At 42.0% G+C, this 24895-nt stretch overlaps 1 protein-coding gene across 9 annotated transcripts in view; it reads left to right on the forward strand.

Moving 5' to 3' along the window:
- The window catches only part of LOC137377583 (glutamate receptor 3-like), a 415021-nt gene that overhangs the window by 215265 nt on the left and 174861 nt on the right, over positions 1-24895 (forward strand). For all 9 annotated transcript variants that reach the window (XM_068047365.1, XM_068047356.1, XM_068047357.1 and 6 more), the window contains exon 7: positions 14929-15096. In XM_068047365.1, coding sequence (XP_067903466.1) covers positions 14929-15096 — 168 coding nt within the window. The remainder of the gene's footprint in view (positions 1-14928; positions 15097-24895) is intronic.

Raw genomic sequence — 24895 nt, forward strand, 5'->3', positions numbered from 1 at the left:
TCTATCTCAAGACAAGTGACAAACCTGTGGTGTTTTACGCTAGGCCCGGGAGGTAAATGCAATGTCATTTTGCAGGCACTACATACTAAATTGAGCAAGTCTAATGCAGAGTTTCTAATGTATTCTGACCACAACATAAAACCAGTATTAAAATGTAATATGGTGTATGAAATGACAAACGTCAAAGTCTAGAATTTCAAATTCTGGAATTACAAGTGCAGACAGTTGTTGGATTTCGAGTATGATAGGTTAGGACCTGTTGAAAAGAATTGACGTAGTCACTAACAATATGTGCCTAAAAGTGACATGGAAATATAATGATGTATTTAAAGACTCGAGCTACATAGCAGAAAAAGAGCACCCATCTAAAGCTAGGCAGTCGTACAGCCACTATTTTGTGGTAAAGTTTACTATGAGCTCAATAAAACAGGGTAACAAAGCCATTAGAGCAAGCTAATGAGGCAAGTGAACAAGTGAGATTAAGTCTTCCCCTTAAAGATTTAAATAATGCCAGAGAAAAAGAACATTATCAAAGGCAGATCATAGAAGCAGGGTCACTTGTTAGCGAATGTGAAAATCTTTGGCGCCCTTTAATTAGCCTAATATTGATTCGGATAATGTTAGAATAAAGGGTAAGGAGGAGGAGGAATTTTTGAAATGTGTTTAGGACAAGGAAAAACTGTTCCCATTAACTAATGGTATAAGGAGTAGGGAACACAGATTGAAGGTATTGGGCAAGAAATGTAGGAGGAATATGAAAAACAACTTTTTTTTACACAGTGGGTGGTAATGACCTGGAACTCGCTGCCCACAAGGGTGGTGGAAGCAGAGACAATCAATGATTCCAAAAGGAAATTGGATGGCCACTTGAAGGAAATAAACTTGCAGGGCAACGGGGATTAAGCGGGGGAGTGGGACTGAATGAGTAGCTCTGTGGAGAGCAGGCATACACTCGGTGGGCCGAATGGCCTCCTTCTGTGCCATAAATAACTCTATGATTCTAGGAGAACTTCCTTGATCAGTATGTTCTCAGCCCAACTAGGAAGGAGGCATTGCTGGATCTGGTGCTGGGAAATGAGGTGGGCCAAGTGAACCAAGTGTCTGTCAGGGAGCTTGGGTAAGAGTGATCTTATCATAAGGTTTAGACTAGTAATGCAGAAAAGCAAGGAACATAATAAGATAGAATGCCTAAATTGGAAGAGGGCTAATTTCAACGCGATGAGAAGGGATATAGCCAGGGTAAAATGGAACCAAAGACTGACAGGAAGAGCTATATCGAGTCAATGGGTTATCTTTAAGGAAGAGATGCTTCAGGTACAGGCCAGGTACCTTCCAAGAAGGGCAAAAGGTAGGGGAAACAAAAACAGGGCTCCTTGGATGATGAGAGAGATAGCGGTTATATTGAAACAGAGAAAGAGGGTGTATGATGCACGTCAGGTGAATTTATCAAGTGAGAACCAGGCCATACGCAATAAGTTGAGAGGGGAGGTGAAGAGGAAAATTAGACTGGCAAAGAGAGAACATGAGAATAGAATGGTAGTCAATATAAAAGGTAACCCAAAAATCTACTACTAGCATGTAAATAGTAAGCGGGTAGTAAAAGGTGGACTAGGGCCTTTTGGGGACAAAGAGGGTAATATATTCTTAGAGGCACAGGACAAGGCTAAAATACTTAATGAGTACTTTGTATCAGTGCTTACGAAGGAAGAGGAATCTCACAAAATATTGGTAGAAGCAGGGAGAGTAGAGGCAATGGATAGGGTAAAAATTGAGAGCAGGAGGTACTGAAAAGGCTGGCTGTAGATAAGTCACCTGGTCTGGATGGCTTGCATCCCAGGTTGCTAAAGGAAGTGGGAGTGGAGATAGCAGAAGGGCTTGCCATAATCTTCCCATCTTCCCTAAATGTGGAGGAGGTGCCAGAGGATTAGAGAGTGGCAAATGTGGCACCCTTATTCAGGAAAGGGTGTAAGGACAGTCCTAGCAACTACGGCCAGTTCTTTTAACATCAGTGGTGGGTAAGTTTTTAGAAACAATTATCAGGGAAAAGATCAACAGACACTTGGAAAAGTTTGAGTTAATTAAGGATAGCTAGCACAGATTTGTAGAATGGAGATCATGCTTGACTAATCCAACTGAATTTTTTGATGAATTAACAGAAAAGGTTGATGAAGGAAATGTGGTGGATGTTGTCCATTTGGATTTTAAGGAAGCATTTGATAAAGTGCCACATAAGAGGCTGGTTAACAAAATTTAACCTCAAGGAATAGGAGGGTCAGTGTCCAATTGGATAAAAAAATTGGCTTAAGGACAGAAAACAGCGAGTTGTGGTAAATGGTTGTTTTTCAGACTGAAGGATGGTCGACATTGGTGTTCCCCGAGCGTCAGTGGTGGCACTTTTTATCTATGTAAATGACTTGGATCTTGGAATAGGGAGTAGAATTTTAAGATTTGCTGATGACACTAAAAGTTGAGTTGTGGCAAACAGTGAGGATGTTATGAATCACCTGCAACAGGACATAGGTAGGCTAGTAAAATGTGCAGCCAGGTGGCTGATGGAATTTAATACTGACAAGTGTGAGGTGATGCACTTTAGAGTCATCGAGTTATACAGCACGGAAACAGGCCCTTCGGCCCATCGTGTCTGTACTGGCCAACAAGCACCTATGTATTCTAATCCCATTTTCCAGCAGTTGGCCCGTAGTCTTGTATGCTATGGCGTTTCAAGTGCTTATTGAGATATTTCTTAAATGTTGTGAGAGTTCCTGCCTCTAGTACCCCTTCAGGCAGTGTGTTCAGATTCCAACCACCCTCTGGGTGAAATTTTTTTTCCTCAAATCCTCTCTAAACCTCCTGCCCCTTACCTTAAATCTATGCCCTCTAGTTATTGACACCTCCACTAAGGGAAAAAGCTTCTTCCTATCTACCCTATCTATATCCCTCATAATTTTATATACCTCAATCAGGTCTCCCCTCAGCCTTCTCTGCTCTAAGGAAAACAACCCTAGCCGATCCAGTCTCTTCATAACTGAAATGCTCCAGCCCAGGCAACATCCTGGTGAGTCTCCTCTGCACCCTCTCCAGTGCAATCACATCCTTCCTATAGTGTGGTGACCAGAACTGTACACAGTACTCCAGCTGTGGCCTAACTAGTTTTTATACAGCTCCATCATAATCTCCCTGCTCTTCAATTCTATGCCTCAGCTAATAAAGGCAAGTATCCCATATGCCTTCCTAACCACCTTATCTACCTGTGCTGCTACCTTCAGTGATCTAAGGACAAGTACACCAAGGTCCCTCTGACCCTCTGTATTTCCTAGGGGCCTACCACCCATTGTATATTCCCTTGCCTTGTTAGTCCTCCCAAAATGCATCACCTCACACTTCTCAGGATTAAATTCCATTTGTCACTGCTCTGCCCGTCTTACCAGCCCATATATATCATACTGTAATGTGAGGCTTTCCTCCTCACTATTTACGACACCACCAATTTTCGTGTCATCTGCGAACTTACTGACCATATCTCCTATATTCTCGTCTAAATCATTAATGTACACTACAAACAGCAAGAGTCCCAGCACCGATCCCTGAGGTACACCACTGGTCACAGGCTTCCACTCGCAAACACAACCCTCGACCATCACCCTCTGCCTCCTGTCACTAAGCTAATTTTGGATCCAATTTGCCAAATTGCCCTGGATCCCATGGGCTCTTACCTTCTTAACCAATCTCCCATGCAGGACCTTATCAAAAGCCTTACTGAAGTCCATGTAGACTACATCAACTGCTTTACCCTCATCTACACATCTGGTGACCTCCTTGAAAAATTTAATCTCAAGTTTGTTAGACATGATCTCCCGCTGACAAAGCCATGCTGACTATCCCTGAGTAATCCCTATCTCTCCAAGTGGAGATTAATCCTGTCCCTCAGAAGTTTTTCCAATAGTTTCCCTACCACCTATGTTAGACTCACCAGCCGGTAATTACCTGGTTTATCCCTGCTGCCCTTCTTGAATAATGGCACCACATTCGCAGTCCTCCAGTCCTCTGGCACCTCTCCTGCGGCCAGAGAGGATTTGAAAATTTTTGTCAGAGCCCCTGCTATCTCCTCCCTTGCCTCACATAACAGCCTGGGATACAACTCATCTGGGCCTGAGGATTTATCGACTTTTAAGTCTGCTAAAACCACTAATACCTTCTCCCTTTCAATGCTAATTTGTTTGAGTATATCACAATCCCACTCCCTGATCTCTACACCTACATCATCCTTCTCCAAAGTGAATACAGATGAAAAGTAATCATTTAAAACCTCACCTAGGTCCTCTGGCTCCACACACAGATTGGCACTTTGGTTCCTAGTGGGCCCTACTCTTTCCCTGATTATCCTCTTGCCCTTAATATACTTACAGCACGCCTTGGAATTTTCCTTTCTCTTGCCCACCAGTGTTTTTTCATGTCCTCTCTTCGCTCGCTAATTACATTTTTAAGTACCCGCCTACATTTCAATACTCCTCTAGTGCCTCCGCTGTTTTCAGACCCCTGAATCTGCCATAAACCTACTTTTTTTCCTTATCCAATCCTCTATATCCCTTGATATCCAAAGTTCCCTGGGCTTGGTCATACCCTTCACCTTTACGGGAACATGTTGGCCCTAAACTCTCACCATTTCCTTTTTGAATGACTCCCACTGGTCTGATGTAGACTTTCCTACAAGTAGCTGCTCCCAGTCTACTTTGGCCAGATCCTGTTTTATCATATTGAAATCGGCCTTCCCCCAATTCAGTACCTTTATTTCCGGTCCATCTTTGTCCTTTTCCATAACTACCTTAAATCTTAGAGTTATGGTCACTGTCCCAAAAATGCTCCCCCACTGACAATTCTACCACTTATCCGTCTTCCTTCCCTAGGATCAGGTCCAGTACTGCCCCTTCTCTTGTAGGACTTGCCACGTACTGGCTCAAAAAGCTCTCCTGGATGCACTTTTAAGAATTCCGCCCCCTTTAAGCCTTTTGCACGAAGACTATCCCAGTTAATATTGGGGAAGTTAAAATCCCTGACTATAAATACCCTATTATTTTTACACCTCTCTGAGATTTGCCTACATATCTGCTCCTCTATCTCTCCCTGACTATTTGGAGGCCCGTAGTACACTCCCAGCCAAGTGATTGCCCCCTTTTTGTTTTTAAGTTCTACCCATATGGCCTCATTTGAGGAACCTTCTAAGATATCATCCCTCTTTACTGCAGTAATTGACTCCTTGATCAATAGTGAAATACCAACTCTTACACCCGCCCCTGACACGCCTGAAGATTCTATACCCTGGAATATTAAGCTGCCAGTCCTGCCGTTCCCTCAACCATGTCTCAGTGATAGCAATAATATCATATTCCCATGTGTTAATCAACGCCCTCAATTCATCTGCCTTACTTGTAAAACTCCTTGCGTTAAAATAAATGCAATCCAGCCTTGTGTTATTCGCTTGTGCCTCAATAGGTCTATATTTGCTCTGCCTTCCAGACTGACTTAATTTCTCCTCTATATTTGACTGTGCATCACGCCCTACTGTACCTCCACTCTGTATCCCATCCCCCTGCCAAATTAATCTAAACTACCCCCAACAGCACTCGCAAACCTTCCAGCAAGGATATTGGTCCTGTTCAGGTGCAACCTGTCCAACATGTACAGGTCCCACCTTCGCCAGAAACAGACCCAGTGATCCAGGAAACTAAAGCCCTCCCTCCTGCACCTTCTCCTCAGCCACGTATTCATCTGCTCTATCCTCCTATTTCTAAACTCACTAGCACGTGGCACTGTGAGTAATCCAGAGAGTACAACCTTTGAGGCCCTGCTTTTTAATCTGTTACCTAGCTCCCTAAATTCTTCTTGTAGGACCTCATCCCTCTTTCTACCTATGTCATTGGTACCAATGTGAACCACGACCTCTGACTGTTCACCCTCCCCCTTCAGAATGTCCTGCAGCCACTCCGTGACATTCTTGATCCGAGCACCAGGGAGGCAACATACCATCCTGGAGTCACGTTTGTGGCCACATAAACGCCTATCTGTATACCTCACAATAGAATCCCCTATCACTATAGCTCTCCCACTCTTTTTCCTCCGCTCCTGTGCAGCTGAGCCACCTGTGGTGCCACAGACGGCTCTTGCTGCATTCCCCTGAGAAGCTATTCTCGCCCAATAGTATTCAAAGCAGAATATCTGTTAGAGAGGGAGATGGACCCAGGGGACTCCTGCACTACCTGCCTAGTTCTTCTACTCTGCCTGGTGGTCACCCATTTCCTTTCTGTCTGAGCTGTCTTTACCTGCGGTGTGACCACCTCCCTGTACGTGCTATCCACGATGATCTCAGCCTCACGGATGCTCCAGTGTCCCCAGTCGCCGCTCCAGATCCGCAACACGGATTTCGAGTAGCTGCAGCTGGAGACACTTCCTGTACATGTGTTCGCCCTGGACACTGAAAGTGTCCCTGACTTCCCACATTGCACAGGAGGAGCACTCCATGTTGCTGAGCTGCCCTGCCATGACTTACCCTTACTCAAAAAATTTGAGATTAAGAACACTAGGGACGTTGATTCCCTAAAAACCACTAATTACTATATTAAAAAAAGTAATAATTACTAGTAATTATTAAGAAATTACACTAATTAAAAACAAAAAACAATTTTAGTAGTACTAACCTTATCTTATAAGGTAGGTTTTGAGGATTTAAAAAAAAAAAGAACTTTCTCTCCCCTGATTTCTTTTGAGCTATTTACAGGCACTAACAGCTGTTACTTACCCAACCAATCAGCTTACAGATTTCCCATGATGTTACTAAGTTTTTTTTCCCTCCTTTGAAAGTCAGTGCGCGCCAGAACAGAGAGAGATCTTGCCGACTGCCGCCGCTCCGGTACAAGGTAAGAGTAGGTCTCGAGCCCCGCTGTTGCTTATGTAGGTCCCGCTCTGGATCTGCCTCCTCCCAGGTCCGCCTGCCGCCGCTCCGGTCCAAGGTAAGTGTTTGGCAAAAGAAGTAGGGAGAGGCAATATATACTGAATGGCACAGTTCTAAAGAGTGTGCAGGAAATGAGGGACCTGGGTGTGTATGTGCATTGACCTTTTAAGGTGGGATGAGTGTTTGAGAGAGTGTTTAGAAAAGCATATGGAATCTTGGGGTTCATAAATAGAGGCATTGAGTACAAAAGCCAGGAAGTTAAGCTGAACCTTTAATAAAGCTCTAGTTAGGCCCCAAGTTCGGCTTCCAGTTCTGATCAGAACACTTTAGTGAGGGTCCTTGAGACAGTGCAGAGGAAATTTACCAGAATGGTTCCAGGGATGAGGGATTTTAGTTGCAAGGTTAGGGAGGAAAAACTGGGGTTGTCTCCTTGGAGCAAAGGAGATTGAGGGGAGATTTAAGAGAGGTGTACAAGATTATGACAAGCATAGATAAGCTAGACAAGGAAAAACTGTGCCCATTAATTAATGGTACAAGGACTAGGGGACACAGATTGAAGGTTTTGGGCAAGAGATGTAGAAGGAATGTGAGAAAACTTTTTAAGCAGCGAGTGGTAATGACCTGGAACTCGTTGCTGACAAGGGTGTTGGAACCAGAGACAATAAATGACTTCAAAAAGAAATTGAATTACCACTTGAAGGAAATAGACTTGCAGCACTACAGGGATCAAGTGGGAGAGTGAGACTAACGGGATTGCTCCATGGAGAGCCATCATGGACTTGATGGGCTGAATGGCCTCCTTCTGTGCTGTAAATGACTCTATGACTCTAAGCTATTTGCACATTTAATAGCCCTTTTAGCAGTTATGTGTATATTAGAATGCCCTTTGAGATTGTCTCAGGAAACTATCCACTGATGATGACAGTGAAGGAGTAAAAGTTATTATGGATGATATCCTGATTTGGGGAGACAATGAACAGAAACATAAACAAATGTTGGAAAAACTTTAGTATCAAGTAAAATGACCTGTTTTGAAGTTGCTAGTGAATAGGTGCAATGGCAAAGTATAAGAATTCACTTACATAAGATACACAGTCACAGCAGAGAAACTGAAAGCCAATGAAGAAAAGGAGAAGAAATCAAACATGAAAAGCCAAGCAACAGTAGCAGCATATAATAGGATCTTGGCAAGTTCTTGCCTAATTCGCCAGATGTTACAAAACCAATAAGAGAAAGATGTAGCATGAAATTAGACAGATGAGTGTGATGGGAGATTTGAAAAGTCGCAACACATGGTCATGGAAATCTCAGAGCTGGAATATTATGATGTGATTACTTTGATAAGGATTGATATTGATGCTTTCAATTCAGAAATGGTGCAGTTTTAGTACAGAAGGAACGACACATAGTGGGGGAATTTATGCAGGTGACGGGGGTCTTGGCCACCGGCTGAAGAGCCAGCGAGAGCTCCACGTTGCCTCCTCTGGGGAAGGCCCACCACGTTACATGCCAATTAGGCACTTAAATAGACAGCGGCGGACCTTCCCCGGGATTAAGGACCCCAGCGACAGCAGTCCCGCCTGCTGAGAGCAGAGGCGGTGGCTGCTGTCAGTAATGCACCCACTGGAGGCCTGGGGTTGTCGAGGGACCCAGGCCACAGGTGAGTCATGGTGGGGAGGGGTTTCGCAGGGTTGGGGTCGTGGGGGAGGGAGTTGTTGGGGGTACGGCAAGGACAGTGGGGGTGGCCCTCAGCTGATTCCCTTTCCCGCACGGGTTTGCTTGGCATGCTCCCCGCGTGATTACAGGCCTGCCCAACACTCGACTAATACCGACGGTGGCAGCATGAGGCCCTTAATAGGGCATTAATTGCCCAGTTAAAGGCCTCAGTTGGCTGCGGACTTAATTGGAGTGGAGGTGGGAAAGTGGTGGGGTTCCCCCCTGCCACCATCCCACCCTATTAACTGTTCTTCCTGCCTCCAAACTCGCCATGGGGAGAGCATAAAATCTCCTCCACTGCATACCTTGCATGCATTTGTACCAATCCACTGCAGGTGCACTGAGTAGAGAGTATGTAGTAGTTGTTGTGTGATTGCCTTAAGAGTGATGTCTCTTTAAGCTCTCAGTATGCTAATAAGCTAAGTACTCGGATGCAGTCATGTGACTAGGAGCCATTGCAACTCTGCAACTGGAACACCCAGACGAAGTTTCTGTAAATAGTTTGCTCTGTCCATACTAGTTTAGCTGTTAATAATCCTGTTAGAGATCTTCAGCAAACTGGACTCCATGCATCTCATTTATGTTGCATCAGACAACATAAAGAACTCATTACAGTACTGATTACAAAAAGTTCTATCAATTTTGCTGGTGGAGAATGATCATAATGCTCGAGATAATGACGGAAGAAACTGCTTTACCAAATCCCAATAAGACAACATAAAATGTCACTTAAGTTGAAAAAGCACTTTTGCAATAGAATACAAGAAAGGCACAGAGCTGTTTGTCATCAATACATTGAGTCAACAGCACCTACCATAAACTGATTACACAAATGACAAGTGTCACAAACTGACTACGTGAGTGGTATTGTATCTCCTCTTGGTGCAAGACTAAATGATAATGATAACAGAAACTGAGAAGACCAGTCATTACAAATGATGAAATGCTCTTGGAAGGATATCGTTATAATTTTAATCTTTCCAATTTGTTGATATCAGGATTGACTGCAACCAATATGGTGGGTACGTTGAGTTTAATCAGAGTTTAATCCAGAATATAACACAAGTTATCCAATAAAAACATGCAATCGTGACAGGTAGCAAGTTCTGGTCCAGGTCAGGCAGGATGACTTTCTCTTCTCGGTGCCCCAAGTCTTCCTGACTTCTCAAACTACTCAGGAGTGTTAGACTGAAATCTTCCTTGAGAGTTCTTCTCCACCACTTAACTGCACTGAGGACTCAATATTTGTAATGACTGGCCTTCACATACATGTACCTTCTGTCCTTGATGAATCAGACATTACATCATCCTCCTTATCTCACCCTAGGCTCTTCCCCATGACTGATTTTACAACTCCCTTCCATCTCATCTCTGGACTAACTTCAGGGGCTCCATTGTTCATATTGGCCTGTTCCCATTTATTTTATATGCTGTTCATAATGACCATTCAGTTCAGCTGTTCTTATCAGACTATTGAACGTAGGAGGTTTCACTAAGGTAACTCCTATTTCTACTTCCACACTTCCAGGGCAGCACAGTGGTTAGCAGTGCAGCCTCACAGCTCTAGTGACCTGGGTTCGGTTCTGGGTACTGCCTGTGCGGAGTTTGCAAGTTCTCTCTGTGACTGTGTGGGTTTCCACTGGGTGCTCTGGTTTCCTCCCAAAGACTTGCAGGTTCATAGGTAAATTAACCATTGTAAATTGCCCCTAGAGTAGGTAGGAGAGCATGGTGAAGATGTGGTAGGGAATATGGGATTAATGTAGGATTAGTATAAATGGGTGGTTGTTGGTCGGCGCAGACTCGGTGGGCTGAAGGGCCTGTTTCAGTGCTGTATCTCTCTATGACTCTAATTACCTTTCACATTTCAGCGATCATTTTTTTTTAAGCAAGGTGAACTGAAAAACCTAACAGATATGTAGCATGCTTATTTGTTTTCAGTATCTATCCAGTTGCTCTCCCATTATTTCAGAGGCCTCAGCTGACCATGGCCCTTTTTCGGGCTAGTTACAGCTGTCATCACTTAAGAATAATCATTCCACTGATATGTTTCATGAGAAACAAAACGTTAAGCAGTTTCCAGGAAAACAAAACTTAACAGCGCTATCCTATTGGTTTACCATTTCAGGGTGATTACTAAAGATAAGTTTATTTTAAGTATTTTTCTAATTTCTAACAGTATCTAGAAAAAAAATCTGCTGTTCCTCATACACCACAGCAGTATTATGACCTCATAATGAACTGATTGTATAGATGGGGCTATTCTTCAAAAATCACAAAGTATTCTGCCTGTTAACCAACCAAAACTTCGGTTGACAACAATACCAAAGTCAAAGCAATTCACGGAATCAGACAATCTAAAAGGTTAGCAGGAGATGTCTTATTTTGGCCTGGTGTGTTGGTACAAATTACAGATATGGTTCACCACTGTTCATACATGCAACATCAAGGGTGCAAAGAGCTAATAAAAGCACACAACATTCCAAGCAGTCCATGACAGAAAGTTGAAACTGCTATACAAAGGAAATGGAAATGATTTTCATTTATATAGTGCCTTTCACAACCTCAGGACATCCTAAAGCACTTCACAGCCAGTGAAGTACTTGTTGAAGTGTAGTCACCATTGTAATTTAGGGAAACATTGCAGACAATTTGTGCACAGCAAGATCCCACAAACAGCAATGAGACAATGACCAAATTATCTGTACTTGGTGGTGATAGAGGGAGAAATATTGACCAGAACATTGGGGAGAACTCATATAACGCAATGTGAATTTTGAGGAATAGCCCCATCTATACAATCAGTTCATTATGAGGTCATAATACTGCTGTGGTGTATGAGGAACAACAGATTTTTTTTCTAGATACTGTTAGAAATTAGAAACATACTTAAAATAAACTTATATTTAGTAGTCACCCTGAAATGGTAAACCAATAGGATAGCGGTTAAGTTTTGTTTTCCTGGAAACTGCTTAACGTTTTATTTCTCATGAAACATATCAGTGGAATGATTATTCTTAAGTGATGACAGCTGTAACTAGCCCGAAAAGGGGCCATGGTCAGCTGAGGCCTCTGAAATAATGGGAGAGCAACTGGATAGATACTTAAAACAAATAAGCATACTACATATCTGTTTTAGGTTTTTCAGTTAACCTTGCTTTAAAAAAAATGCTTGCTGAAATGTGAAAGGTAATTAATGATATTTTACGGCCACCTGAGAGGATTGATGAGACCTCAATTTTATGTTTCATCCAGAAGATGTTGGGGGGACTTTTATGCTGTCCCCTGTGGTGGGTTTGGAGGTGGGGAGAGCATAACATTAGGCAGGATGGTGGCAGGGGGTTTCCCGCCACCGTTCCGCCTCTGCCAAAATTTAGTCCTGAGCAGGAAGGCCTGTAAACGGCCTTCTCACCACGCTGCCAACTGAGGCCCTTAATTGGGCAGTTAACCCCCAGTTACAGGCCTCTTCCTGCCACAGCCACAATTGGCCATAAGGCGGTTGGCCCTGTCGCCGCATTGGAAGCATGGCACTGAAAACCATGCGGGCTGCTTACCGGTTCTGGGGGTGGGGGGGATGTCCCTCATTTAAAGGCACTTAATGCCTGAAAGAGGGACCTGGCATTGGGAAGGGGGGGCCAACTGAGAGCCACTCGCTTGCCGCCGACCCCAGGACCCCCACCCCGCAAAACCCCTCCCGCCCTGATCTACCTGAGGCCTGAATCCAGCAGTGCTCCTCGGCCGCCTGTAGGTGCTCCTCCAGCAGGAGCCACCGTCTCCATGGTGGCGCTGCTGCTGCCTGCCTCTGATTGGCCAGCAGCTCTCCAAGGGCAGGACTTCCAGCAATGGGGTTCTTGATCCCATGGAAGGCATGCCATTGTCTACTCAAGTGCCTGATTGGCACTAGATCCGGCGGGCCTTCCGGAGAATAGGCAACACGGGGATCTCAGTGTTGCTTTATCTGGATGTCGAGACCCCCGCCACCAGGATAAAATTCCCACCCGTCACCTCTGACAGCAAAGTTCTCCCTCAACACTGCTCTAAAGTAGCAGCCTAGATTATGTGCTGTGGTCTCTGAAATGAACCTTGAACCAACAGCCTTCTGACTGAGATGAGAGTGCTACCACTGAGCCATGCACTGGTATTTTGGCAATAGAAACAGCAAGGCAAGAGTAGAAGTGGAACTGGACTGGTATTTCAACAGGAAATACTTTGGGTTATATTTTTCAGGAAAAGGGGCCTTGGCTGGACAGCAACAAGTGTTATTTTGGTGGTGTCAGGAGAAATTTTGTCATGACTTGGGAAATGTGTAATGTATTTTAAAAGTTTACGTTAATATATTTGAAAAGTCAACAGTAACAGTTTAACTCAAGTTGGAGCTGGGATGAGGCAACTGGTAAGCATGACAGCACTGCCCAGTGTCAAAGGCCTGAAATTATAGCATCAGGCGAATGTTGACAAAAGCTTTTTCCATTGCAAAATATTGACATTGGGTTTTGCCATTATTAAATGTTAACATAAAATTGTGATTCAAAAGTGATGACACAGGAAGCACAGTTAATGTGGACAGCAGTTCTGTGGCATAAGCATGACTTTTATTACAATATTGCTCTTGAAAATATATTTCTAAAAGTAACTAACTGGTAAACCTGTACAATTATCCATGAAGTTATATATTTAAGAATTCAGCTAGCCAAAGCGAAAAAAAAACAAATTCATACACTGCACTGAAACTACTTATCATGAGTTGTCTCACAGAGGATTGATTAGATTTATCAGTTTTAGGCAGATGATGGAAGGCTGACATTCAGCTAGACACCAGAAAGGATTCACTCTGCTGAATTGGAAACGCTGGCCATATATGCATCTGCAATATATTAAAAGTTGTATGCACAGCAACAACTTTCTGTGCTTAAAGGAAGGCTATTCCTGTCAGACCTGGGTGTTGCCCAGGGGAATTAGGTTTAAATTGGTGAGGTTTAACTTTCCATATACTTACCTTTCTGTTCTACCAGCTCCCAAATCACATTGCTTTTTGCTCTGGTGCAGTCAACTCCCATTCTCAGATGCTGATCTGGACCCCCCATTCCTCCCTCTAACCCCTCCCCTGGCCGCTATATGCAACCCAAAAGCCAACCAGATTATTCTGCCCATCCACTGGTCATCACCTTCCCAGAAGATACCCGTGACCTCTCAACCTCTGGCCTTAGCTGGGCCCCACAACCCTCCACACCACCCACAAGCTCCTGCCTGAAAAGGGCAGAAGAAGAGAGGGAGAAAGAACTAGAAAAGAAAGAGAGAGAAACTAAAGATGTGAAATTGAGAAGCAAAAGGAGAGGGAATGAGAGAGAGTGAAACAAAAAGAGGGCAGTGGGTGAAGAGCAACATGAAGACAACAGAGATATAACAAAGTGTAAATTCCAACATACATGAGCAATGCCATGGAAGATCCACTAATGATCAAGATAAAGGGTTGGTGTAGTACTTACGTTTCACCAGTAGACATTTTTGCATTTGATAAATACTGTTTCACATACAGAACAGTCAAGTAATTTGTGACTGCATTGTTTATGAGTTTAAATTGGATGCTGGTTCTTCTGTCAGTCGAAAATGGAGAAATTTGCCTTGCTTTCTATACTGCTCAGTTTTTTCTCCCAAGAACTGTCCTGTTGCCATATCACAGAATCAGCAGTTGCACAAAATGGCGTTGATCAAATTAATGCAAAACAGCTAACATACATAATTTGATTTCAGATTTCAAAGACAGCACTAATGAGGTGTGAAAAGGTGACAAGTGTACAGCTCTTCAATAAAAGTGGTGAAGAATAGTTAAATAGTTCAGGGAATTAATTCCTTCCACAGCTTGTCACAGTGTAACCTTGGTACTATTAAACTAGATACATGGGAGGGTTTCCTTTATTTTCATGTTTCCTTCCTCTTTAGCTCCGTTCCCTTGATCACTATCAATGTGTGCTCCATAATTCAACTGAGAGTGGGCGATAGTCTTAGCTATCGATCCCTTCAGGTGGGGCATCAATGCCACTTGGTGATCTCTGATGGTGAGAGGTCCGCAAAGCAGCTCTGATCCTGCCACCTCTTGCTGCCAAATGCAGTTTTACTTAGCAGCTCAGCCAAGAACTGAAAACAGTAACCCAGTAAAATGACAATCTTTTGATTATCGATATTTGCAGAATAAATACCTGACTGTACCACACAATTCAGGTTGCTATGTTTTATATTGGTAAAAACCATATGTTATTTATTTTATTCAGTTTACTGCTGCCTTGACATATGATGGAATATTCGTCATAGCTGAAGCTTTTCGATATCTACGAAAACAGCGAATTGATATCTCAAGAAGAGTAACCACTGGAGACTGTTTAGCCAATCCTGCAGTACCTTGGAGCCAAGGAATCGATATAGAACGGGCTCTGAAACAGGTATGGGGAATTCTGCTTCCGACATTTTTTTTGTTTCATGGGATCTGGGCGTCGTTGACCAGGCCAGCATTTGTTGCCCATCCCTCGTTGCCCTTGAGAAGGTGGCGGTGAGCTGCCTTCTTGAACTGCTGTAGTCCATCAGGTGCAGGTACACCCACAGTGCTGTTAGGGAGGGAGTTCCAGGAGTTTGACCCAGTGACAGTGAAGGAACGGCAGTCAGGATGGTGTGTGGCTTGGAGGGGAACGTGCAGGTGATGGTGTTCCCATGCATCTGCTGCCCTTGTCCTTCTAGGTGGTAGAGGCCGCGGGTTTGGAAGGTGGTGTCGAACAAGCCAATAAAATGAATCATATAGATGCAGTATGTATCTACTAGCAAGTAATACATATTTAAATAGTTTCTGTGATGCTTATTTTTTTAATTAAAACATCGGTGAGTGATGAATTAACTTTAACAATTCCCATTTGGAGAAATTGAATTCAAATTCAAAAGTTAACTGATGTTTAAGCATAAATCTTTTTATTGAATGACTTGCATTAATTCACACCCTGGCTACCTGATACATCTTATTATAACAAAAGGTTTATTCCATTCAGGATTTTTTTAAAGCTTAAATAGACTTTCATTATTTTCATAATTCTATTTACACCGTGTGTAGATTGAGCTGGAACTTTCTGGAAATCTAATGGTGTGTTGCTGACACAGGCTGTTATTAGGCAAATTGGCCAACAAATTCAGGGGATTTGTAGATATGGCATGAGTTGAGAGTCTCCAGAACTTGTTGGTCGATTTGCGTTACTCCACTATTTGCTTTGTATAAACAGCCCTTAGCTTCCCCATTATTTTTAAGAACTTATTGGATTTCCACAGTAATTGTCCATTAAACTCACAAACAGAAAGTTAACTCTGGTAATTATGAGTGTAAGTACCTTTATAACAATGTGATAGTTGTTAATGCAATGCCAGTCAATCTGTCTGGCCCAGAATGGGAACAATCTGAAGTGTTCAGTCTCATTTCTGCATGTAGTCAATTGTCAGAGAATTTTAAAATATCATTTTTTTAATGTTTACATTTTTTCTTACTCTTCCTTTCTGTCTCTTTTCTCTTCTCACTCTTAGCCCAATCCTTCTCTCCATCTTTCTGATTTAACTCTAGTTTGCTATTATTTAAAAAGGATCTTCATCCTTCTGTCTCTAAATTGCAAGAATCAGTTGTCAGTCTTCTTGTGTCTTCCCTCTCTCAGCATCCCATTACTGACAGCTGTGCCTTCAGTAACCTAAGCCTCATGATCTGAAATTTCCTCCTTAAATCTCTCTGCCTCTCTTCCCTGAAACCCCATCTCTTTGACTAAATTTTTAGTCGTCCCTCCCACTGTCTCCTTTTTTGGCTCTCCGTTCGTTCTTGTCTGATTTTGCTCCAGTCATGTGCCTTGGGATGTTTTTCTACGTTAAAGGTGCAATATAATTCAGCCTCCTTTTCCATCATTCCTGTTTGTTTCTCAATCCTTAAATCTCATTGATTAAGGAGATATACTGTTAGTCCCTCCATTAACTAAGGTCCCAGATGCCAAGTTGCCATCACCACACTTTTATCAGCAAGTTCCAGTGCAAAAAATGTTAAATCAAAAGGCTATTACAAGACAGTTACATCATTGAGGGACTTTGGTGAAGTCCTTAATAGAGCAGTTTAGAAGCAATTTTGAACTCTGTCCTAAATGAGATTAGAGCCCTCTCTTCTATAATCATTTTTGTGAATTTTCTCACTTGTTATCCTGAAAGCACTTACTCATTCTGGGCTTACAAGTGCCAGTCACCCACTGGGACTTCATTCAAGTGGCCATTCTTCATACAGTGATCCTTGGAGTGAGTAATGATGTCTTGTAATAACCTCTTGATTTAACTGCTTCTGCTGCCCTTAATTCAGCAGAGCCTATCTTGTCTCACCTGATGTGTTCTTACTAGCAACTGTTACTGATTAGTGATCTGGAGTGGAAAGGTTCCCTAGCCCATCATGATGAAAACAGTTATAGGACCTCACCTGTCGTAGATCAATTAAACAAATATATAAAACAATATAAACAAAAATTAAACCATTATTGTCCAACTGAGATTTGCTGGAGGTTGATATTATGGCAGAAGCCAATAACCATCATATTGCAGAAACTTAGGCAAGATAACATCTTACACTGAAGGAATAATAATTATGAAGGAATATTTTCATATTTATTGAGTGATAATTTTCATTTTTTTTTACTAGGAACAAACAGAATAATTATGTTATTGTAATAATTTTGGTTTAACCTTGTTGCCTGGATTTTTAATTTATTTTGTTTCGATGATGTGTTCAGCATTCTGTCTGAAGAATAAGCTGGTAAGTTAAAAACAGGCTGGTTAATGCCTTGGATGACCTGTGCCCAAAGAGATAGCAACAGAAATGCTGGACTAACAATGGGTACATGTATGACCACAGCTATTTCTTTAATAAAACCTTCAGCTGCATAGACCATCTTCACAAGAGGTTTTTGCTTGCCACTTTCCCTGCTGTTGTTCTGAAAGCATTGTCTCTTCCTGGGGTATTGTTCCACAGAGACTAGCAGCCCTCCATAACTTTATCCAAATTGCTAATCTTCAGGGATGAGTGACTATAATATGATAGAATCTTACATTATGTTTGAAAGTGAGGTAGTTCAATCTGAAGCCAGGGTGATAAATTTGAACAAAGGAAATTATGAAGGTATGAGGGGCAAATTGGCTGAGCTGGATTGGGAAAAGACATTAAAAGGTATGACGGTACATAGGCAATGGATAGTCTTTAAAGAAATATTACATAGTTTACAGCAACTATACATTCCTTCAAGGCACAAAAACCCCAAAAGTAAAGACAGTCAACTGTGGATAACAAAAGAAGTTAAAGATTGTATAAGATTAAAAGACAAGGCTTATAAAATTGCCAGAAATAGTAGTAAACCTGAGGATTGTGAGAATGTTAGAATACAGCAAAGGATAACCAAGAAACTGATAAAGAAAGGGAGAATAGAATACAAATGTAAACTAGCAAAAAATATAAAAACGGACTGTAAAAGCTTCTGTAGGTATGTAAAAAGGAAATGTTTGGCTAAGACAAATGTGCGTCCATTACAGGCAGAGTCAGGAGAATTTATAATGGGGAATAGAGAAATGGCAGGGAAGCTGAATGGTTACTTTGTGTCTGTCTTCACTGAGGAAAATACAAGGAATCTCCCAGAATTAGAGATCTAAAGGACGACGGAGAATGATGAATTGAAGGAAATGAGTATTAGTAAGAAGGTTGTATTGGAGAAATTAATGGGGCTGAAGGTTGATAAGTCCCTGGGGACCTGATATTCTACATCCCAGAGTGTTGTAAAAGGTAGCTATGGAGATAGTGGATGCATTGGTGATCATCTTCCAAAATTCTATAGATTCTGGAGTGGTTCCTGCAGATTGCAAGGTTGCAAATGTCACCCCACTATTTAAGAAGGGAGGGAGAGAGAAAACAGGAAACTACAGACCTGTTAGCCTGACATCAGTAGTAAGGAAAATCCTAGAATCTATTCTATAGGATGTGATAAATTCTTTCTTCTTTTGGGCCTCCTTATCTCGAGAGACAATGGATACGCGCCTGGAGGTGGTCAGTGGTTTGTGAAGCAGCGCCTGGAGTGGCTATAAAGGCCAATTCAATGGGCACTTGGATAATAATGATCTGATTGGGCATAGTCAACATGGATTTATGAATGGGAAATCATATTTGACGAACCTGTTGGAGTTTTTTGAGGATGTTACGAACAGATTTGATAAAGGGGAGTCGGTGGACATAGTATACTTGGATTTTCAGAAGGCTTTTGATAAAGTCCCCCACAGGAGGTTGGTTAGCAAAATTAAAGCACATGGGAGAGAAGGTAATATGCTGGCATGGATTAAGGATTGGTTAACAGCCAGAAAACAGAGAGTAGGAACAAATGGGTCATTCTCGCATTGGCAGGCTGTAACTAGTGGGGTACCGCAAGGATCAGTACTAAGCCCCAGCTGTTCACAATTTATATCAATGATTTGGATGTGGGGACCAAATGTAATATTTCCAAGTTCACATGACAAAAACTAGGTGGGAATGTGTATTGTGAGGAAAATGCAAAGCGGCGACAAGGGGATTTGGACAGACTTAGTGAGTGGGCAAGAACATGGCAGATGGAATATAATGTGAAAAAATGTGAGGTTATCCACTTTGGTAGGAGGAACAGATGTGCAGAGTATTCCTTAAATGGGAAGAGATTAGAAAGTGTAGATGAACAAAGGGACCTGGGTGTCCTCATCAAAAAGTCACTGAAAGCTAATATGCAGGTGCAGCCAGCATTTAGGAAGGCTCATGGTATGTTGGCCTTTATTGTAAAAGGTTTTGAGTAGAGGAGCAATGAAGTCTTGCTTCAATTATATAGAACCTTGGTTAGACCGCAGCAGAAGGACTGTGTGCAGTTTTGGTCACCTTACCTTAGGAAGGATATTATTGCCATAGAGGGAGTGCAACGAAGATTCACCAGATTTGTTTCCAGGATGACGGGACTGTCCTATGAAGACAGATTGGGGAAACTGAGCCTGTATTTTATAGAGTTTTGAAGAATATATTTCACCTACAAAATACTTAAAGGGATAGACAGGGTAGATGGAGCTAAGATGTTTCCCCTGGTTGAGGAGTATAGAACCAGGGGACACAATTTCAAAATAAGTGGGAATTCATTTAGCACAGAGATGAGGAGAAGTTTCTTTACTCAGAGGGTTGTGAATCTTTGGAATTCTCTACCCCAGAGGGCTGCGAAAGCTCAGTCATTGAATGTGTTTAAAGCAGAGATTGACAGATTTCTAAATACCAATGACATAAAGGGATATGAGGATAGTGTGGAAAAAAGACACTGAAGTGGATGATACCATCATGATCGTATTGAATGGCGGAGCAGACTTGATGAGCTGAATGGCCTACTCCTGCTCCAGTGTTTCTATGTTCATGTATGAACCAAGATGATGGATGCCAGAAAGTTTAGTTGATCCATTAGAGCCAATCTGTGCATCAAGGACACATTCAACTAAGTCACTGCATAAAAGTATCTGGTCAGGAATGGGAATCTTGAGTAAGCTTTCCTCACTCCCTACCCCTGGCATTGAAGCAATTGTTGGAGCCCAGTTGCCACCCAGGTCAAGATCAGCTAAGTCAACAAAGATAACACTGAATCTTCAACAGATTCATTACTAATGCATCAGAATAGAAACCACAGACCTTAGCATGTTTGACAGCGCAGCAGTTGCCTTGACCTGAGCTAAATGGCATTGATATTAAGCGTGCAAGATCTATCGATATAATCTATTAGTCAGCTATGTGGCCTTGTCCAATCTACACCTTCTCCTTTGTTATCTCTTGCCCCACCCCCACCTCACTTGCTTATAACCTGTGACATTTTTAATATTTGTCAGTTCCGAAGAAGGGTCACTGACCTGAAGCGTTAACTCTGCTTCTCTTACCACAGATGCTGCCAGACCTGCTGAGTGGTTCCAGCATCTCTTGTTTTTATTTCAGATTTCCAGCATCCGTAGTATTTTGCTTTTATCTATAGATACAAGTTATTTCAATGTTCAGATGATATTTAGACCAAATTATCCATTAAATTAATCAACCAAAATGGAATATTCTGCAATAGAAACAGAAAGTGCTGTAAATAGTCAGCAGGTCTGGCAGCATCTGTGGAGAGAGAAACAGAGTTAACATTTCAGGTCAGTGACCTTTCATCAGAACAGGCAAAGGTTAGAAATGTAACAGGTTTTGAGCAAGTGAAAGGTGGGGGGGCGGGGGGAAAGGAGGAAGAGGAACAAAAAGTAAGGTCTGTGATAGGGCAGAGGGCAGGAGAGGTTAAATGATAAAGATTACATGGAATAAAAGACAAAGGGAATGCGAATAGTTGTAGTAAAATACAAACCATTGGCCAGAGAGTGTTAATGGCAGAATAATGAACAGCTCTGTCCAAAAGCAAAAACATGAAAAGCAAGTTTAAGACAGGCACATGGTTAAAAATTTTAAAATAAAATAAATAAATAAATGAAATATATTCTCATTTGTTTGCACACTCGTATCTTTAACAATTACATTAGGGTTAATTTTAAGTAATCCTTCAATGCAATATGCATTTCAGATAAAGGCTGCAAGAGATCTGGCCTTTAATAAGGATCCTATTGCTGTGAATATTTCATTCATGAATATTCATATATTACAATTAACATCTTTATTGTGCGTGCGTATCCAGGAAATTTGATTTGAGATGAGCTTAAGATAGACGGAGTTGTTTACAATTAATTTATAATAGACTAGTCCCATATTTTAATAAGTACAAAGCTGATCTGAACAAATTAGTAAATGTAATCAGCATAAAGTTACAATAGTGATTTGAAATATTGCAAGCTATATACAACATCCCCAATAGGAATACCTCCATAGTTATGATGCGTTTTAGATAAAAAGCTTTAAAATCTTTCTGCAGACCCACTGAAAGAACACTGTAATGATCAAAATTAACCCTATGCTTCACTGATATTGATGGACAGTTTACTTCAGTAATGGAACAGGTTTTTCTCTTTACTCACCTATTTTGTCCCCTCCTTTCCTGAAGGTTTTGATTCTTTGTAGGGACATAGTTCCACAGGTGCTGGTTATCATCCCATGTCTCACCTGTGAAGTGGACAGTGAACATCAACAAGGTATTCAAGTACGGAGAGCATCACGTGTCAAACCCAATCCTGTCCTCATCAGATTTCCAGGCATGCACACTTCCATCAGCTGTTAGTGAATCAAGTGTAAGAACCATGGCCATTTTTCATTTCCCTACTCAGGGCGTAGATGGCAAGTGCAGTGGGCTGCCATCACCTGATTGAGAACAGCACAGACTGGTATTCAAACTCAGGCTCAGCTATTCACTGGATATATCAGTGGAGTAATATAACTGCCTATTTCTTTCACATTGATTTAGAAAATTAGCAAATGTTAAGGTGCAGCACATTTGGAACATCAACACAAAATGTCATGGCAGTAGTAGGCACCAGATTTATTCCTATCTGAACTGAGACACTGTGAACCTGGGCAGTGAACCAAATAGAGGTCAGTCTCCTCCTCACATGGAGACTTCTTACTGGACTGCTACCACATAATGAGTTGTGGATGGCAGCAGGATCATTGGTAGAGGAACCGGGAACAACTTAGCTGCCCACCTGCTCACTACTGAGTGGTCTGGGCCCTGGGTACATTGAGAGAACTAGGGAGAAAAATAGATGAAATTTTACAAAGGTTGCGTGGTTGCTCCAATATATATTTATGATACTCAACTCTAGAAATTTGGGAACTGTAATGATTTCTGAATATAATCTTGCAAAAGTAAATCGTGCTGCATTTAATTCTGCAGAAGGCTTTTAATTGATGACATTCTGGCAAAATAGGCCAAGCCTTTTTTCTTGATAATTAGCAACCTGCTAACTACATTTCACATTTTCCTTAAACTGCTCTGTAGAACGTAATTAAGTGTGGCTGTAATACCATTTGTTTATAAGTAAAAAATTGTTGATACCTAATGTAATACATTGAAGTGTACAGCAACATTGAATTAGATATAACTTAGACCTTCCTTCCACCCAACAACCTGGACACTGGAATGATCCTGGTTTAGCGACCAGATGTGGAACACACCAGAATCTCCAGGCTGGGGCCATGGCCTAGAAGACCCTGGAACTGAAAGCAATATTATTCCTTGACCAAGCCTCTTCTAAAGTGGGCTGATCATCTGTAATTCTGTACATTTCAGTGCCCTCCAAGCAGACATACAGCATCCTGACCCCTCACCTGGCAGAAACCCAAAATATGCATGTCAGGAATGGAGGTTACCCACCAACTGCTCCATCACAGTTATGCTGGTGAAGCAGTACAAAGCATTTTCAGGGCCACCTTTTTCAAACAATTGTTTTAAATCTAACTTTCTGAATTTAAGTTTATTTCTTCTTATCCAAACAGCATACCTTACCTTGAGGTAATATCTGGGTTCACTATAGCCCCAAAAAATCTCAATCCTGGTGTATGAACCACAATCACAACCAGTGCTGCCCTCCAGTGTTGATGCTACCAGAGTTTACAGGTTCATCGTGTGGGCACCTAATTTGCCTGGGGTTGGCATTACCCATGTCACTCTGAGTGCATCTTCATAACCCATCTGTCCCACGCTTCCATAAAATTCCATAGCAACTGGGAGGGGACGGCAGGCTGACCTCAGACTTTAAGCAATCTTCCATTGGCTTCCTTTCACGGACTGCTTCGACTAATGCCTCGAGAGAGGCATCGCTGAAGCTTGGGCAACCTTTCCTTTTTCTGCCACCATCTGTATACTGCCTTCTGAACTATCCACCCCCTCATTCTTGCCTCTGGGTTCAAGCTAACTGACTGTCTTTAAAAGTCTCAACTGTGCGTGAGCTGCCAGCACTAGGACCTGCCCACCACCGTTAATTCAAGGACTCCCTTGCCAGCAGCCTCTTAATTGACTACTAATAGTAAAATGCAGGGGCAAGTACTGCACAAAATCGTGGCCCAAGTCTTTACTTACTTATAAGTTTTTAGTTGCAGAGATACACATGGCATACCATGCACACCAACAGCTCTCTTTCAGCCTGCTCCTATGTATATGAGCACAGATGAGTCCCCAGTTAATACCCAGCACCTGAATACAATTAGCGCCAATTGATACACAAATAACAGCCTGAATCATGACTCGCACCAAGTCCCATTTGCCTTCCAACCCTGTGCTCGCTGACCTACATTGGCTCCCAATCCAGCAATACCTCAAATTATAAATACTCAAATAAAAGCAAAATACTGTGGATGCTGGAAATCTGAAATAAAAACAAGAAATGCTGGAACCATTCAGCAGGTCTGGCAGCATCTGTGGAAAGAGAAGCAGAGTTAACGTTTCGGGTCAGTGACCCTGAAGAAGGGTCACTGACCCGAAACGTTAACTCTGCTTCTCTTTCCACAAATGCTGCCAGAACTGCTGAGTGGTTCCAGCATTTCTTGTTTTTATTATAAATACTCATCCTTGTGTTCAAATCGCTCCATGGCCTTGTCCGTCCCTATCTCTGTAACCTCCTTGAGTCCTACATCGCTCTATGAACTCTGTGTTCCTCTAATCATTTCCTCTTGTGACCAATTTCCTTCATGCCTCCATTGATAGCCGTGCCTTCAATTGTCTAGGCCTAATCTCTGGAATTTCCTTCCTAAACCTTTTTGTCTTTCTACCTCATTCCTCTTTTAAGATTCTCCTTAAAACCAACATATTTGACCAAGCTTTTGCTTTCTCAGCAATAAGGTACCAAACAATCTTCAGCTAAATGGTAAATTGAATGAAGAGTTCTTTATTGCAAAGTAACAGATTTACAAGAAAGCTCTGTATTACACATGCTGATTGTAGTCTAACACTACTCCAACTGCTGTATCACATGTTGGTTGACATCACTTCCTATGATGATGCATACTATACTCAAACAATTAAAGTGATATCACAACAGTTACCTGCATTAATATCTCCTTATGTAGCTCAATGTCTGTTAACACTCCTGTGAAGTGCCTTGGGACATTTTACTAAGTAAAAGGTGCTGGTTAAAAACAAGTTGTTGCTGTCCCTAGTTGCCATAAGAAAATAGTTGCTGGACTTCTATATTACTTGGAGGGAGCTGATTTTGCTTCGAAATAGCCTTTTCTCATTATTTACTTGT

Source organism: Heterodontus francisci, chromosome 15, assembly GCF_036365525.1.
Source record: "Heterodontus francisci isolate sHetFra1 chromosome 15, sHetFra1.hap1, whole genome shotgun sequence".
Lineage (NCBI taxonomy): Eukaryota > Metazoa > Chordata > Chondrichthyes > Heterodontiformes > Heterodontidae > Heterodontus > Heterodontus francisci.